Genomic DNA, 19,392 nt, shown 5'->3' with positions numbered 1-19,392 from the left:
TATTCCTTCTAGAAATACCTTTACAGATTGGTCGCAAGCAGCTAGCTAGCTATAAGGATGTATTGGAGAATGTGGTATGGAGAAAGATTAGACAAATGAAAGGTATTAATAACTATAAGCAGAAGTCTTAGCTTCAACCTTTGCTAAAATCCATAGCGTTGGAAACTTGGATGATACGTTTTTAAAAAGAAGGCAATAAATAATGTCTGAAAAAACCTGAAAAAACAAGGAGTAGATATCAATATGGATGAAGATTTTGATTATTTTGAGTTAAAAATGGGAAGAATAAAGAATGAATAAAGAGTCGAAAGGGAGACACCTATTCAGCATTCAACCTAAAGTGGGGATTGAAAGAAGGATGTTTGGAAGAGAAGATACTGTTATGGCTCTGTATAGGACACACTAACCTTTATTATTCACTGCATATTGTAGGAAAGTGTGAGACAGACTGCTGCAATTACTGTAGAATTAGAAACAGAACATGTGATTTTACACTGAGAGGCAAAGCTATAAAAGAGGAAGAAATCAGCTTGTTGAAAAACTCCAAAGAGATTTGGAAATCAATGTCATTACAGATCACGATATATTTCAGAATGCACAGAAACATTTAAGGGTCTATGATATTCTTCTAAAATATTCAAGAGTTACAGATTTGATCAGAAGGATATAGTTTTATTTTTTTCATTCTTTTTTTTCTTCTCATTTAATTATTCCTTTCGTTTATCGAGGCTTCACACTCCATCCCAATAGGTGGCGGAAAAGAACCTCAAGCTGGTTTGCCAACCGCCAAAGAAGAAGAAGCTGAAGCTGAAGCGAAGAAAAAGCAGAAGCGAGAGCAGAAGAACAATAACGACACGTGTTTGCCCATGCATGCATTCATTCATTTCCGATTAACTGGCGAGAACAACTATGCATGGAAAACATGAACGCAAAATATTGCTTTTGCTCAGTGTTGTGTTTACTCGCACATGGTAAGACATTTTATGTTACAATCTTTGTTCAAGTCAACCATAAAAATGAATGACAAACCGCTACTCCGCTCTGCTGCTCCAAGAGCATTGCTCTCTCACAAACTTAAATCTTTTAAATCACTATATAAACTGATCAATGTACATTGAATGTAATTTTAGTGGCTTTGAATAAAAGTAACTTCTGCCAACTGAATAATGCAAATGAACATCAAACGTTTTGTTATAACTAGTCACCCCTATGTTTTAATACTAACAACAACAACAACAAAAAAGCAATATTTTGCGATTAATAGCACCAAATGTTTTAATGGATAATATTAATCTATAATTCTTATAATGGGAAATGGTCTTTATGAAGCTATGAAAATTGGTTGCATGAATCCACTGCTAGGGGTTAACAGTTTAGGACCCAAGGACAAGGACCTGTATGTGTAAAATTTCTAAGAAATGCTCTTAAGAATAGTCTTAAGCTTTGACTTAAGTGTCAACAAATTTGTAAAAAGCCAATAATTAAAAAGTAGGACTTCTCTAAGAGTATGACACTTTTATAAATAAGCTAAAAGTATCCAGTCAGTATCTGGTGTGACCACCATTTGCCTCAAGCAGTGCAACACATTTCATAGCATCGCATAGATTGATCAGGTTGTTGATTGTGGCCTGTGGAATGTTGGTCCACTCCTCTTCAATGGCTGTGCAAAGTTGATAAACGGGGGCAGAAACATAAGTGTTACGTTTATAATTTTTTTTAAGTGTAGTTATCAGTATCCCAGAAACAATCAGATGTGTTGGACCTTCTAGACGTACGTGACTGTGATAGTGATGACTCAGATAGGGAGTACCAGGGTGAAACGGCCCATTTGCCAGGTAGACTATTGAATGTCGATGCAGAGGTGAACTATCTGGAGGATTAGGCAGATGTTCATGAGAACCAATTGGTGTGCCCCACACATGACCACAAACAACCCTTTCTACAACGTACGGCTCTTTAGTGAACTGAATGAGTGCACACATATCTCCCTGAAACTGGCCTACGACAGGGCCCAAGTGTAGTCATGGTCTAGCCCATAGGAGTCTAGCCGAACAAGCAGAAGTTCCTCCAGGGAACTTCCTTTTCAACCTTTTCACGTCACTAAACCTTCATGAAATAACAAAACAAGGTTATGGATGTCTTGGAAAGTGTTGTGTAAATAGGTCTAATTGAAGAATTTGTATGAATTCTGACTATGGCCTTTCCCACCGGTCACTTTTGTGACCGAGTTTAAAACCTAATATTTCACTAACTTAACCAACATAAAATCAAAGAGGGCATAACGTTTGTGTGTTAGGGAGGTCTAAGGAGTAAAATGCATGTACTCAAATTGCAAGAAAAAATGTGGGATTAAACGGGTTAATATCATGTTCATTAAGATCTTCCATGAAACTCATGTTTGTCTGATGAATGAATGTGTAAATCACTGATGTTCTTCTGATGTTTGTTTGATGTTACATTATGAATCCAGATATATTTCTCTACTCACAATGAAAAAAAAAAAAAATAATTTCACAGCCCTTTCGTGTTGTGTAATTTTGTTTGGTTTATAATTTATAATGAACTGTTAATTTCTTCTTCAGGTGTGTCTAGTGTTGATAAAGTGTCAGTGTCAGCGATGGAGGGAGATTCAGTCACTCTAAACACTGGTGTTCAAACAAACCAACAAGAAGACATCAAATGGTATTTTTATGACACTCGCATCGCTCAAATCACTGGAGATCTCAGTAAAATCTGTACAGATGTTCAGTGTAATGAAGGCACTGAGAGATTCATAGACAGACTGAAGCTGGATCATCAGACTGGATCTCTGACCATCACAAACATCACAAACACACACTCTGGAGTTTATTTTCTAGAGATTATCAACAGTGGCAATACCAGTGAAAACATCTTCAATATTTCTGCTCGTGGTGAGTCATTTAATGAATGTTTAAAAGCAGGTTATGTGTTTAAATCACATCGTGTTAATCATAACAGTGACATTCAGAGTTGCTTTTTCTCTTTACCTGCATTATTATGCATCTATTATTTAATAATTATTGGGTTTTAGTTCTCCAGGAAATATGTTTTTAAAAGCACATTAGCACAACATTTATTGGTAAAATTTAGCTTTTTAGACTGAAAGTTGAGAAAACATGATGTCATTTTTCATGTCTTTTTTTGTATTATAATCAATATTTCAGTTATATTGTTGTAGAGTTTTCTCATCAAATAGATTCTCCAACATCTGTTGGTTTGTGTTTCAGATCTGTCTTCGGCTGAACAAGATGAAATGAAGAGAAAGTCAGTGAAGGAGGGAGAATCTGTCACTTTAGATCCTGGTGTAACAAAAAACACAAATAATGTGATGTGGTATTTTAGTGACACTCTCGTCGCTGAAATCACTGGAGATCAGAGTAAGATCTGTACAGATGTTCAGTGTAAAGAGAGATTCAGAGACAGACTGAAGCTGGATCATCAGACTGGATCTCTGACCATCAAAGACACCAGAACCACAGACTCTGGAGTTTATCAACTGAAGATCACCAGCATCAGCAGCAGCTTCAGCATCTTTCGTCGTCGCCGCCGCCGTCGCAGCATCAGCATCACCAGTGTCAAGGATTTCAGTGTGTCTGTTATTGGTGAGTATAATTGCACTTTCCTTTGAGGAATTTTAAAATGTAGTTATAAAATGCAGTATTTTTAAATCTAGTTTAAATTTCTGTTTTTCTTTACCATTGCCAGTTTCAGGTGTGTCTTCAGGAGCTGTAGCAGGAATAGTTGTTGGTGTTCTGCTGGTCGTGGCTGCAGCTGTAACGGCTGCTGTGATTTACTATCGCCACAAGTATCTGGGTGTAAGTATTACATACAGCTGATTTAACAAATATATGTGATTTGTTGTGCAAAGTGAATATGTAAAAGAGCAGTGGGATGAGTAAATTTTAATTTGAAGCAATTATAATTACATATAATTTATATTGTCTTATAATTTATTAATTATAATCAGTTTTCAGTTTTATTTTTTGTCTTTCTGAATAGTCTGCAATATTTAAATTACAATAGAACAAAACAGAAAATATTTTGTGTTTGTGAAACATCAATCCTGTTCATTTCTTTTACCTTCTGTGAATGTGTTTTCTTACAGGAGCCTGGTCTCTAGAAGACTCATCTCCTAATCAGACTAAGGGGCTGGGCAACATGGACAAAAAAATCTGAATGGCGATATACAATATAATATATATCTCTATTTTCTTCAATTTTGATTTTATTTTCATATTTATTTAACATTTATTTCATATATTGTCCTTCAAACAATGTGCAATTTTATGGGTATGTAAACAATTTTAGTAAATTAATCTGAAAGCTTGTCCACTCCTGACAGTAAAATTAAGACATTAAGATGAATTTATTACATTTACAGATTACAAATACACCTTTGAATTGTAAGTTATGCACTGAAGAAAACACAAACGCATTAATCAGCACACCGAATCTGTTAGCACACACATGTACAGAGCACCAGACAAGCTTTCTGCATTATAGTTACAGTAGCATTATAGTTTTTTTTTTTTACCCATTAATTTAAAGTTTTGTGTCATGTTAATTACAAATTGTATTATGCACTTTCCCCACAGCAGCTTACTCTGTCCCCTCCAGTTTTGTGTTTGAAATGTACTCGCAACATCGAACTACTGTATATTGATATAAACGCTAATTGTGTTTTGGCAGCAAGACCAAATTATTCTTTTTTGAAACCACCATCATGCCTTCCTTGTCATACTCCAATGACTTGAGCATATTTTACTGGACTGCACTTTTTAATGTATTTTTTTTTTTTTTATGCAATTTACAATCTTTATGTATTGAAGTATTTTTGTATATTGTGAAGTATTTTTCCTGTCACAACATGGCGCTCTGTGATGTAGCGTACACTTTCTATTTCATGAAATACCAGAGAGTATTGTAGGTTTGTCTGGTTAACATGGTCAGTTTATTATTTTATAGTTGATATTTCACCATTGACATGTTTTGTAAAGGCGTAACAATGAGAAGTAGATGTGCGTTTTAAAATATAGGCGTTTTTTTTTTTTTTTTTACAAAAATGTTTCTATATAGCCAAGAGAAAGATGCTTTTGCAGTCAGTTTATTTACAAACTCCACAAGCAAGGGCTAGAAGGATATATATTGTGTCTTGTTTGTATCTGTGAAGCTTAATATATTAATATTTAAATTCATCCAGATCTTAACAGTATATAGCCTTCATTTTTTTAGAATAATAAAATCCACACTGTGATTTGCGAACAAGTAATGTAGCCTAATATACCTATTACTAACACCATAAAATAACATTTACTCGGAATTGTAGGCCTACAATTGGAAGCCAAAGGTTCTAAGAAAGACCTTTACCTTTAAAGAATAAGAGGTTAAAAAATAACAACAACTTTAATGGAGTCAGATTAATTATATTAGCAGAATATTTTTGTCCATTTCATTTTCTAAAGGAATGTATTTGTATGTCTGTGTGATAAATGCCATTAAAAACATCTGTTTGACTAACAGCTGAAATCTGAATTTGTCATGTTTTTTTTTTTAAAGTTTGTATTCGGAAATAACTGAAAGTTACACTGAGTTATTAGAGTGATCGTTGTGTGTCTCTGTACATTCTAGAATGTGATTTTTACTCTGATGGATTTAAATGTTCAACTTTAACTTTTTTTGTTCTTAAAACTGTCAATTCCTGGTTTTGACACTAGAGGACATTCCAGTGGTGTATAATGCACTGCTTTTAGTACATACACTTTAGGCCGGTTTTACAGACAAGCAGTCCCAGATTAAAATGCGTTATCTAACTTAAATCAGTACCATTGTTTTGTCTCAAGATGAACAGTAGTAATGTTTTTTTTATTTTTTTTTATGTTTATAAAAGCTATTTAAATGTATCCGGGCATAATCCGGGCTTAATCAAAACCCTCACTGTGAAATCGCGTATAAATGTATGTATAAATTAAATATTAGGCAATTTATAACAAATGTTTGATGCTGTACTAAAACAGCCAGTATTGAACATTATTAATAACCCTAATATGAGCTGTGATGTTGAAAACACTGATGATTTGTCTTTTTGAATATGGTTCATAGTGGTCAAATGCTGTTATAGTTTCATTTCTGTGTGTGTTTCTTTCGGCACGTTGGAGCGGAAGACGTGATACAAAGACAATTTGTACGAAAAACACATTCTGTGTGATTGTCAACTGCACAGGCTCAGTCTGTTTAATAAGTGTAGTGTTATAAACTGACTCATTTTATTTACTTTATTTGTTTAAAAGTGAATATGTATCATCCGCTCCTGGGTCATTCCTATGCTCCCCATATTTATAAACATAGGACAACGTGTCCTATGTTCCCAGGGTTAGGGTTAGGTTAACATAGGGTTAACCCTGGGAACATAGATATACTCCCACACCTCCCTGTGTGATGTCATATACACCCAAATATCAATGATATTAGAGTTCTGGGACCAGTTGCATAAATTGTGACTTTTGCCCCTATGCTGTGAATTGTGACTTTTGTAGACAAGTTTGCTGATGGCACCAATGCGGTATTTATATTATATTTACACTGCAAGATTTCAGTTCTGTCACTGTTTGAATGGGAGAATCTTTAATTAGTAGGCTATATCTTAGTAAAGCTGAAGTAAAACTGCTAACATCTTATGTGCAGAAATGGAAAAAACACCTTCAGCCACATGCTAGTCACACAGACATAAAACTTACACCTTTAAACACAAACTCACAAACATCCAGCCACACACACTCTCATGCAGACACTGTTTGTCTAGGTCAAACCACATTTCACAAAATGAAGTTCACTTTGAAGTGTACAGAACGAAGTTCACTTTGACTTGTTCTGATGAATATTTTACATTTTTGGTTTGCAGATATACATGGTCTCTAGTTTTCAGACCCCACTTGTTAATATTCTCTCATTAGTTACGTTCATTTAAAAGTAATACTTTTGAAGCAAGCAGTTTAAATTTAAAGTTAACTCTTGTATATGACAAACATATTTTATTTTAACTTTATGCAAATACAAACATTGATCAATGCACATACATAGAGCTCATCAAATAAACAGAAGCTCAAATCTGCATGCTTGATGCACAAGAACCAGTGAGGTTTGTTATGGCATTTAAACGTTTTTTCTTGAAAATGAACCCGAAGATGAACGATAGTCTTGTTGGTTTGGAATGACATGCGTGTGAGTAAATGATTGTAGGCTCAACTATACCCAGAATCAAACATAATACTTCAATGTGTCAAATGTTTTATATAATTTTGTATTGCCTGGCAAATTCATTTGACGTTTTTAGGAGATTAATCAAACTCAAAATAAAAGTCTTAGAACAAGAACAATAGACTTTGACACGCAAATTGAGAATTTGACACGCAAAATTATTCAAATATTGAGGAATATGCAACGCTATCTCACGACCAATTCGTACGAATTCGTACGAATGATAAAAAGATGTAGCCTGGTTAAAACCAGACCCTTCTCAGTTGAAACTGAGTATAGGGTCTGGGGAAGCTATGTAGACAAATCATTTCCAAAGGGGCGTCACCAACCGACGTAGCTCAAATTCTTCTGGGCGCAATTGGATAGTCATAAAACCAATCAGATCGATGAAGGAGATGACGTATGCTCCGAGTGTTGTTCTTTGCTCCGGTTTTAAAGGAATAGTTCACTTTGAAATACAATTTTGGTATGTTTTAGCTTACCTCAAGGGCATCCAAGATGTAGGTGTCTTTTTTTTTTTGTCTGTCAGTCATATAATGCAGGTCTATGGTCACGGTCTCAAAGAGCATGCACAGAGTCCAAATTAAAACAATTCCCCGTCGTCCAAATTAATTCCCCATCGTAAGTACACATTGATGGCCTAAGACACGAAACGCGCGGTTTGTGTGAGAAAACGAACAGTATTTATATCGTTTTTAGCTTTTATTCACAGCCATGTCCAAGTGATCTGAGGGCGCGCGCAGTCTGCGTACACGCCACACAGCAGGATGCGCGCGCGCCCTCTATCCCTTTAACGAAAACGGTAAGTTTAAATCGCTCAAAACAGACGCGATAACTGATTCGTTTATATACTGTCTATGATTCGAACGAGTGATGTTCCACGGCGGCATCCATCTTTGTAATGAAATCTCCTTCAGCGTCGCTGCGCTGTCGTCATCATGTAAATCCCTCCCCAAACGTTTCTGATTGGTGCCGCGATTTCGGCGGCACAGAAATGAGTTTGAATGGGCTCTTCTCCAGACTATCCTGGAGAGAGAATTAAAATTCGCCGGAAGTAGTCTGGGTTTTCCCAGGCTAAAAAAGATGGCTAATTCGTACGAATTCGTACGACCTCACTCGTACGAATTTGTACGATTTGTCTAAACCCACATGATGGGTAGGTTTAGGGGCGGGGTCAGGGGTAGGTAATTTGTATGAATTCATACGAATTGGCCAATTCGTAAAATATGTACGATTTTGCAAAAATCTTACTAATTCGTACGAGTAAGGTCGTATGAATTCGTACGAATTAGCCACTTTGTAAAATTTGTACGTTTTCCCGTGAGATCGGGTTGGAATATTACACTGTTAGGGTGCTTAAAATACATTGGAGTAGTAAAATGTACCCTTAACGTGTGCTTTTATGGCACTGCTATGAACCCTTTAGGGTTTATTTCTGCAAATGAGCAGAAATATGTGCATCATTGTGACTTTCATTTCCTGAAGACATTAGTTTCCTGTTAGATGGTTTAATTTAGTGAGTTTCTGCTAAAATAAACACTGTTCACTGCTCAAAACAAACACAATGTTCATATAATAGACTATATAATAGACTTAAATAGTCAACTGAAGGTAACAATAATTTTGTGTTAGGACTACATGAATCATTACAGATTTTACACCCTGCGCAACACTGTTTAGTAACCTTGCTTTACATCTTACCGGTTTGTGTCGATTTCCGTTGTAGAACATTGTCTCTGCATACGTTATTTCTTCATCACGAGTCTGAACTGTTTAAAGAATAATAAAACAACAAAACTCAATCACAAATCAATCTGTTTTTTCACTGCATATTCTATTAATAAGGCTCAAATGTAAGCATTTTGCAATGCAATTATTAAATGACATAAAATTAATTAATGCCATACTTGATAAGTTTTTACATTTCCTGCAGATCCAGAAGATCCCAACGACTACAGCAACAATCAACAGAGATCCAGCAGAGATCAGCACTTTTAGAGGCGAGTCTTGATGTGAAGGAGAGTGTGGGTCTGGTTCTGTAATGATAATGCTAGAAGTGAATGGGCCAGTCTGATCTACAACAAAAAACAGAGATCAGGTCAGTAAATAAACCACAGATGTACCTGCACATGTGTGACAGAGTGTGTTGATGTCCAGATGTGTGGTCTGGTTGCTGATGGGATTGTTCAGCACACAGCTGTAGGTGTTTTTATCCTGATATTCCACCTCCAGAGGTAGAGAGAGACTGATGCTGAGATCACACACACTGATGCTGGACAATACACTGATTCCTTTGTACCAGGAGAGAGTCACATCACACACATTCAACACTGAACACACCAGTGAACAATTTGATGATGATGAAGATAATGAAGATGAAGAACATTTAGAAGAGTTACTGCTGATGACAGGAACAGGCAGACGAGCTGAGAAAGATGAGAGAATAAACAAAAATATGGATAAATCCAATCAACTTATTGGTTCAGTGTGTTGAGTGTTTAGTGTGATGATAGTGTGTTTTTGTATATGTGAACAATTGGACAAATGATCTCTACTCACCATAGACAGAAACATTGAATCTTATTGATGATTGTTTTGCTCCATTTATCAGTAGTTGATAAACTCCAGTATGTTCAGTTGTGATGTTTGTGATGATCAGAGATCCAGTCTTATTGTCCAGCTTCAGTCTGTCTCTGAATCTCCCATCAAGAACATTAAATATACAGCATAGTTTCTTTCTTAGGATTTTAGCTATCAAAGAGTTGTTGGCTCCAAAATTCAACTCTATGTCGTGGTTTTGTGGCATTTCAGAAACATTATTGTGTAGAATGACAGAATGTCCCTCCATCACTGACACTGAATGTATTTCATTTGTTTCGGCCCAAAACACACCTGGAGAACATGAACAGGAACAGATTAAAGCTCCTGATGGTTTACAAAGCCTGAAATCAGATGTAAATGTAATTGTTTAAATATGAACTGAAGAACATTCAGAACAGCAGCAAAGACACAAAAGCAAAGTGAAAGGTGAGATTTATGAAAAAACAGATATAAACCAAAAATTTGATCTTTAATATATTTTAAACTTATCTAATCAAAAAATGCCTGGGATTTGAAAGTGGTTAAACGTTGATAAAGCTGATTGTCTGAGATTTTAACATTCACGTCGTAGATAATACAAATAACGTGTTAGAGATGCGTTTACAGACTTACTAAACTCATGTGGTAAAACAAAACGTCACTGGACCCACTCATCATTTTAATCATTAGATTCAATTATATTGCAAGGAACCAATCCTACCGATATAGATATTCAACCGCAAAGTGATGATGTCACTGTTCACTACCTTGTAATGTGCGTACTGCTGAAATTTGCCATATTGCGCAGTTATCAACAAGAACAATTCTCCCAAACACTAGACAGATTCACTAATAGCCTACCTGATCTGTCTCAGCTTCTCAGTGTCCCCAAACACACAAATGAACAAGAGGAAATGACAAGCATTTGCACCATTTTCTCTAGTACATTAGAAACTGTTGCACCCATCCGATTAAAAAAGGTCAGAGAGAAAAGTACTGCACCATGGTACAACAGTATTACTCACGCTATCAAGAGGAAAAACTCATAATCTAGAGCGCAAATGGAAACAAACTCATCTAGATCTCTTTAGAATCGCGTGGAAAGACAGTACTTCCCGTTATAAAAAGGCTTTAAAAGCAGCCAGGGCCGAGACTATAGATCATAAATACTCTTAGAACTATTACACAATTACACTATTCAGGTACAGGCATTCAGGGGGTTTAGTTCGTATCTATTAGACTGTTACTATTTTGTTTATTTAAATGGAGAACAATCCAAGTATTCATCAGTGAATTATGGAGTGCCACAAGGATCTGTGTTAGGCCCTCTGCTATTTTCAAAATACATGATGCCTCTTGGTAATAAAGAAAACATTGAATAGTTTCCACTATTAAACAGATGATTCTCAGTTATATATTTCATCACGTCCAGATTAAATATCTGACAGAGTGTGTTAAAGATATAAAATATTGGATGACCTGTACTTTTCTTAATTAAATTCAGATAAGACTAAGGAATTATTTATTCGACCAAAAACATGTACACAGAACCTACTAGAATACAATTTGCATTTGGAAGGATGTCCTATAACTCTATCCTCTACAGTTAAAGACCTGAGGGTGTTATATTAGACAGCAACTTGTCTTTTGAAAATTATCATATGCTACAAACACAGCCTTCTTCCACCTCAGAATAATGTCTAAGCTCCGGAACATGCAATCTGTTTCTGATGAAGAGAAGTTAGTTCATGCATTCATGACCTCTAGACTAGATTACTGTAATGCGTTACTAGCTGGTTGTCCTGCATCCTCAATAAAATAAAAAAGATACAATTTGTCCAAAAGCTCAAGAAAATATGATCTGACCTATGACCTATAAGGCCCTAAACAGTTTAGCTCCTGTGTCTGATCTTCTATCGCCTTACAATCCATCACGCTCTTTAAGATCACAAAACTCTGGGCTTCTGATAGTACCAAGAATATCTTTAAATCCACTAAAGGAGGGAGAGTGTTTTCTCATTTGGCTCCTAAACTCTGGAAAAGCCTTCCTGATAATGTTTGGGACTCAGACTCACTCTCCCAGTTTAAATCTAGATTAAAGACGCATCTCTTTAGCCAAGCATTCATAACCCTATGCAGTTATATCAGATCAAATACACATGATTATCCTTTCTTAATGTTATAAACAGCAGCTACGCTAATTATTTGCTTTTCTCTCTCCACATGTTGGATGTCCAACATGCACCGCTGCCAAATTTTCTATAGTGTGTATTATCACACATTTTTCTGTAAAGCTGCTTTGAAACTATATGTATGACGAAAAATGCAATATAAATAAATGTGAATTAAACTGAGTTCAATGAAGGTTTTGTATTTTTGGGCAAGATAAATTTCCAGTCACAAAAGAAGGCATGGAAATTTCTATTTAAAATTCCAATGAAAACAGAGACCGGTATTCAAAGTAAGTAAATCAAATTATTTTGATTCATCTATGAGAGCCGGAAATAATGTAATATGAGCTGCAGAATACTTTGTTGCTCGGAAATAGAAAGAAAATTACACCGTAAAAAAATATTTTATAACTTACCCATCAGACTCCAGCAGCACAAACACAACAAAACAAACTTGTGAAGCATTTTTTTTAATGATTCAGTCTGCTGAAATCTCCCACCCTGTTGTCTGGTGTGTGAGTCCTCCCCCGACAGAGTTTGACGCTCTCAGTTCACATGCTCTGAACGTGTTATGAATAAATATATATATATATATGGGTAGTAACCCATAATAATAATAAAAAAAGTGATTATATAATTACATGTCATTCTCACAATGGCAGTAAATTATTCATAACTCACTGAATCCCTCTAAAATATATATATATTTATCTTTTCAATTTTCCATTCTATAAAAGCCTATACTGCTTATATTCAGAAGGTCTTCCAGGTTTGTGGAATTGCACACACAGACCAGCCAATATTCATGTGACTATCACTGAAAACTGAGACCCGAAGGATTTGATCACTGGATTCACGGAAATAATTTCACTTTTAACAAGTCTTCTCAGCAGTGCAACACATATCTAATATCTAATCACCTGACAAACACATTAATTATTATTTGAATTATCAATCAGTGTGTCATTTAATCAAGTATTTCTGTCTTTGGAAAGCTTTTGTCTTTCAAACACAATTCATGTAATTTCATAATGACATGCAATGCAGGGATCCCCAACTTTTGTCAGCTGAACCTCTTTGACCTAATATACTTGAACTGTAAGTTAATAAGTTAGGTCAATAATACAATTATGTCAATAATATTAATAATAATAATAACAATAAATTGTAAAATAACATTCACGGTTCTCTGATGTCAATTAATGGTCACATGACAAGCAGGTAAACAAATAAAAAATATATTTTAATGAGTCTTTTCTTTTGATTGCTTTTGTTTTCAAATTGTTTATTGTAATTTTACATTTGTATTATTGAATAACCTAATAGCTTTTAATTGTACTCACAAACTAATAAAGAATGGCATAGATTTTCTTTCTCTTTGTATTTTTTTATTTATATAGTTCAAGATTATCTTGTTAAAAAAATTGGATAAATGAGTTAGGTCAAAAGTTATTAAAAGTAATCAAGTTAGACTAAATTATCTTATGTGTAGTGTAATGGATTTTGCTACTAACTACAATTGTTGTCATGTTATTAATTGTAAATAAGTAACTACCTAGCACGATATATAAACATTTAACATTTACTTTTTTAAAGCTATAGTTGTCTGACTGTATTAAATATGTCAAAATAGAAACATATTGTGTTCAATAAAAATATAACTTAATAACTTTAGTGATTTAAAAATGGTTGTATATATAGGCCTATTCAGTTTATTCCATTGTTGTGAATGGAAAAAAACAAAGTGCAAGGTTAAAAGTTTCTGCATCACACATTACAGACTGTAGTTCAGCATGAGTCAGACTGAAACCTGCTGTGGTCGGGTCTCTTCAGAAACGGTTTGATCTGTTAGGTGGACAAACATCTTGTGTGTGAGCAAACACGTATCAAAAAGTTTGTGTGTGAAGGGCCTCATTTCCATGGCACGTTAAGCTAAAAAATAGAGTATTTTAGCTGAGTTTCTGGATGCAGTGATATTTCTGAACCACTAAATTAAATTTCAGACATCACAGAACTTATAAGCGTAATCAAAAGTTGTGATATGAAGAGCAAAAGTAAGCACAGAAAAAAGAGAATAAATGTGACCAATCTTTACTTAGCTGAACATTACTTTGTAGAGTAAAATAAATTGAGTGTTATGAGTGGAATGAACCTTAGAAACCTTCACCATCTGAATGACTTCACAATGCACAAGAACAGCAGCAACTGTTCAGAGCAGTTAGAGGAAATGACATCAAACATCCACTTCATGTAAACCACATGACCTTTTAGACGGTTAAATTATCAAACATGCACAGTTTGTGACTCACTGATTCAGGGGTTGAAATTAGACAGAAGCGAAGCAGATTTCAGCTTTATTCGGCTCTGTTCAAGTCTCATCGACTGCACTTGATCTGTGTGAGTATCAGCATCCTCATGTCCAGCAGATTGCATCAAACATTTACAAATATTTATTTAATGGTGTTTAGTATGATGTACAAATGCCATTTCCACTTTTGTTTTAAATAAAAACATTTATATTACAGTGTAGGTCTTTATAGAAGAAAATGTATTTCCACATCTTATATTTGACATTATCCGGGACAAACATAAAAATAAAACCCATTTAACCACACAAACCTGGATCTATTGCCATTTCATTAAACAAATTGTTCATACCGCTGCATAGAGCGCCATCTTGGGTCAAAATAAGACCTCACTTTAGGAAGAATAACAACTCTACCTTTGTCCAATAGAGGGCCCTATAATAAGATCTCTACAGCAGATAATGACCCAATAATAAACCCTTGTAAATCAAAGGCACTCTGACATTTTATATTTGAGTGTCTTATGCTCTATGATTCCTGAGATGTCTGAATCATATTGATTCACACTGCATTGCTAACCCGGTTGAGTAGGGTATTCCTGCAGTTTCAGGACAGCGTTTCTAGGACACTATTGTTTTTGTGTGTGTGTATTAGCAATTTATACTGTTTTATATAACTTACTATCGAACTCTGTATATGTATTATTACTTTTCAGAAATTATTTAGTTGTTTAATTTTTAAAATGTAATTGCTATATTGTCCTAACCAACCCCTAACCTTAAACATACCCCGTTGGTAATCCACTTGAAAATGTGACCTATATTCTGGTTTTAAATTTCGTTTTCTTGGAAAGAGAAACGTTTTTTATATCTCCTGACCACTAGGTGGCACTGCGGCAAAACTGTGCAGGTGGCCTCAGGTCATGGTTGTCATAATAACACAAACCAAGGATCAAGCATCTGATCTGAAATGGCAGACTTCCCTACTATACAGTAGGTGAAAAACACAAGAGAAGTACTGTATGTTTGAATTCACAATACTTTTTAAAAGAGTAGGTAAAAAGATGACCTACTTCTTCCAGTGAGATTCTGAAGTGTGCACATGATGGACATGCTACTATCCCATGAGGCCAGAGGAGAGGATTTGTGAATGGCAGTGAAGCAACATTACTGATGCTGGTAGTCAGATCACATGATAACAACAACATGACAAATGCAGTACGTCCAGATTACATTCATAATACACACATTCATACTAAACAGAACGTTTTTAGCAGTCGTGAAGTAATGACTAGTAATAACAAGTATATGATAAGTATATGTTTTCTGTGAATATCAGGCCAAAATATCAGTAAACCAGATTATCAGCCTGTCTATAATGAAATTATCACTACAGATTCAGGTGTGTTTAGCTTGTAGGTGAAAAGTTTTTTCCTGTCCTACAACTTTTTAAGACTCTTAACATTTTTTTTTTTTTTTTAAACATGACAAGAAACTGTTTCTGACAGAGGGAGAGAAATGATAACTCTCATCTGTAAGTGACTGTGTGACTGTGTGAAAACTCGCTCTAGTGAGCGGAGGGCTTGTTTCTACTGTATAGATGCAGGATCTGATCACTGACTGCGAAGCCTGGAAAAAGAAAAATATGTCAAGCAAGCCTAAAACTGTAGGTTTTGTGAATTCTGTTTCACCCATTTCTCCCTCGTCTGGTTATAAACCATATTACGTGGATGTGTAGCATCAAGTAGTGAGGAGGACGATGATACACACATCTGGATATTATGAGACACAGTAGCAGCTCAATCACTCATTATAAGCAATGTGCTAAAGCTGGCCCCAGAGACTACTACTACTTCGCAGCGTAAATATACTTTGTATAAAAGTTCCTCTACACAGACTTTTTCTGAAGTCAGACTTGGTATCCGGGTATGTGAACATGACTGTGTGCACACAACTCCCGGCGGATTGAGTTTAGTTCATCTCAGGGAATGACCTGGCTTGTGGTCAAGTGTTTTCCCGGCCTATTGTGGTAGAAAACCCAGAGGAAGTTATTTATGTCCCTCTCAAATGTAAGGATGCTTTTCCTGCATGTGTGATAAAGCGAACACAAACTTGTAAGTTTAATGATTTGGTGAACTTGTCAGATTCATTTATGGTGTCACCTGATAAGAAAGAATCATGTTCTGATCCAGAAGAGTGTGTATTCCTTCTAGAAATACCTTTACAGATTGGTCGCAAGCAGCTAGCTAGCTATTAGGATGTATTGGAGAATGTGGTATGGAGAATGATTAGGTAAATGAAAGGTATTAATAACTATAAGCAGATTCCTGTAAGAGAAGAGAAAGGGAAAATGGCCATTAGAAATAAAGAAAATGCAGAAGTCTTAGCTTCAACCTTTGCTAAAATCCATAGCGTTGAAAACTTGGATACGTTTTTAAAAAGAAGGCAAGAAATAAGAATGTCCGTATAAAAAAACAAGGAGTAGATAGCAATGTGGATGAAGAGTATGCTTCTTTTGAGTTAAAAAGAGCAAGAATAAAGAATGAATAAAGAGACACACTAACCTTCATTATTCACTGCATATTGTAGGAAAGTGTGAGACAGACTGCTGCAATTACTGTGGAATAACAGAACATGTGATTTTACACTGAGAGGCAAAGCTATAAAAGAGGAAGAAATCAACTTGTTGAAAAACTCCAGATATTTGGAAATCATTGTCATTAAAGTTCACAATATATTTCAGAATGCACAGAAACATTTAAGGGTCTATGAAATTCTTCTAAAATATTTAAGAGATAAAGATTTGATCAGAAGGATATAGTTTTATTTTTCTTCTTTTTTTCCTTCTTTTTCTTCTCATTTAATTATTCCTTTCGTTCATTGAGGCTTCACACTCCATCCCAATAGGTGGCGGAAATGCACCTCAAGCTGGTTTGCCAACGGCCAAAGAAGAAGAAGCTGAAGCGAAAGAAAAAGCAGAAGAATAACGATTCATTCATTTTCAGTCTAACTGGCGGGAACAACTGTGCACGTAAAACATGAATGCAAAATATTGCATTTGCTCAGGGTTGTTTTTACTCGCACATGGTAAGACATTTTATGTTACAATCTCTGTTCTAGTCAACCATAAAAATGAATGACGAAAGTTATACAGACAGTAAGTTATTTAGCCTACATAATGATTTAATTTCTATAGGCTATATTTTTAAAAATAGAGTCGGCTCTTCAGATATGCGAGCCAGCTTCCGACGTTCACCTACAAGAGCCGGCTCTTATGGCTCATTTCCACTGAGCAGTACAGTACGGTACGGTACAGTACGGTACAGTTCGGGTCTGTTAACCATGATCTGGCTAGCGTTTCCACTGCCAACAGTACCCTTACTTGATAGGCGTGGTATTTCGATCGACGTCATTTTCGCGCGAAGAAGAACATAGTAAACTACAATGGATGACATATATACAGCAGATCTTGTTCTTGCTCCTCGACATGTTTGTCACAAGAAGACAAGCGCCGACATTAGGCTTTTCTCAATATTAAGTACGCAAAGTTTGTACTTGCCATGTGCGACTCCTACATGCAAATGGTACAGCGCGTTCTTAAAAGCGTCACTCAGCTCGCTCTGCTACTCCGGTTATCTCTGTTACTCTGTATGTACATTTTAAGCAACAATAAAACGAAATATGTTATAAAACACTACTCTGCCTCTTTTCGTTTTCATTTCAATAAATTAAACATTATAGGGACACAAATGTGGTTCATGCGCACTGCATATTGATTATTCACTGCACGTAAACGTTATTCTATTTATAACAAAACGAAATTTAAAACACAACCCTAACGTTACCTCTTTTCGTTTAAATAATAAAAAAAATTACACATATTACTGGCAATATATGCATTTGTACAAATGTTGCAATAAACATCAGTGATAATCTTGTAATAAGAAAATGACAAGAAACCACATTTCTTTGTGTAAAATTTCAGTTTTATCAATAATAGCCAATATAAAAGTTTAAGTAAAAGGTACAAGAAGCTATACAATAAGAAATAAAGCAAACAATTCAGTCAAATGTCCAAATGCTGCGCTCTAGTCTAACATTAGGGGAGCGCGGGGCACAACCTAACGCGGGGCTAGTTGTAACACGCTTCCCAGCTGGCACCGGACGTCAGTTCAACATCATTTTGACGTTGGACTCCAACGTTGGACAGACGTTTGATTTTAGTTGGATATGAAAATCGGGTTGACGTCAAAACCCAACGTCAGTCTAAAGTCAATATCCAACATCTGTCCAACGTTGGAAGTTGACGTCATTCTGACGTTTGGTTATGACGTCAACCCGATTTTCATATCCAACTAAAATGCAACGTCTTTCCTACGTTGGATATTGACGTCATTCTGACGTTTGGTTATGACGTCAACCCGATTTTCATATCCAACTAAAATGCAACGTCTTTCCTACGTTGGATATTGACGTCATTCTGACGTTTGGTTATGACGTCAACCCGATTTTCATATCCAACTAAAATGCAACGTCTTTCCTACGTTGGATATTGACGTCATTCTGACGTTTGGTTATGACGTCAACCCGATTTTCATATCCAACTAAAATGCAACGTCTATCCTATGTTGGATATTGACGTCATTCTGACGTTTGGTTATGACGTCAACTCGATTTTCATATCCAACTAAAATGCAACGTCTTTCCTACGTTGGATATTGACGTCATTCTGACTTTTGGTTATGACGTCAACCCAATTTTCATATCCAACTAAAATGCAACGTCTTTCCTACGTTGGATATTGACGTCATTCTGACTTTTGGTTATGACGTCAACCCGATTTTCATTTTCAACCAAAATGCAACGTCTGTCCAACGTTTGATTTAGACGTCAATCTAACGTTGGGTTATGATGTCAAGCCGATTATCATTTTCAACCAAAATGCAACGTCTATCCAACGTTTGATGTAGACGTCAATCTAACGTTGGGTTATGATGTCAAGCCGATTATCATTTTCAACCAAAATGCAATGTCTGTCCAACATTGAAAGTAAACGTCAGT

At 35.6% G+C, this 19,392-nt stretch overlaps 2 protein-coding genes across 3 annotated transcripts in view; both read left to right on the top strand.

Annotated features, from left to right (window-relative positions):
- Positions 1–19,392, top strand: part of LOC311295207 (pregnancy-specific glycoprotein 22-like) — a 135,187-nt gene that overhangs the window by 83,381 nt on the left and 32,414 nt on the right. The gene's annotated exons all lie outside the window — the stretch shown is intronic.
- Positions 789–5,551, top strand: LOC311295222 (uncharacterized protein). Its single transcript, XM_084416485.1, has 5 exons — positions 789–971; positions 2,583–2,912; positions 3,249–3,623; positions 3,727–3,836; positions 4,127–5,551. Exons 1-5 carry the CDS (start codon positions 914–916, stop codon positions 4,139–4,141), a joined length of 888 nt encoding a protein of 295 aa, XP_084272611.1. The 5' UTR covers positions 789–913; the 3' UTR covers positions 4,142–5,551.

This window comes from Rutilus rutilus (assembly GCF_951802725.1).
Source record: "Rutilus rutilus genome assembly, chromosome: 8".
Lineage (NCBI taxonomy): Eukaryota > Metazoa > Chordata > Actinopteri > Cypriniformes > Leuciscidae > Rutilus > Rutilus rutilus.
The sequence above is the reverse complement of the archived record's forward strand: the minus strand, read 5'-3'. Positions and strand labels throughout refer to the sequence as shown.

Excerpts from the sequence above, each read along its gene's own strand:
- LOC311295222 (XM_084416485.1), top strand. The coding sequence starts at position 914 with ATGGAAAACATGAACGCAAAATATTGCTTTTGCTCAGTGTTGTGTTTA. Across the intron at positions 972-2,582 it reads GTTGTGTTTACTCGCACATG|GTGTGTCTAGTGTTGATAAA; the intron begins GTAAGACATTTT and ends TTTCTTCTTCAG. Across the intron at positions 3,624-3,726 it reads TTTCAGTGTGTCTGTTATTG|TTTCAGGTGTGTCTTCAGGA; the intron begins GTGAGTATAATT and ends TACCATTGCCAG.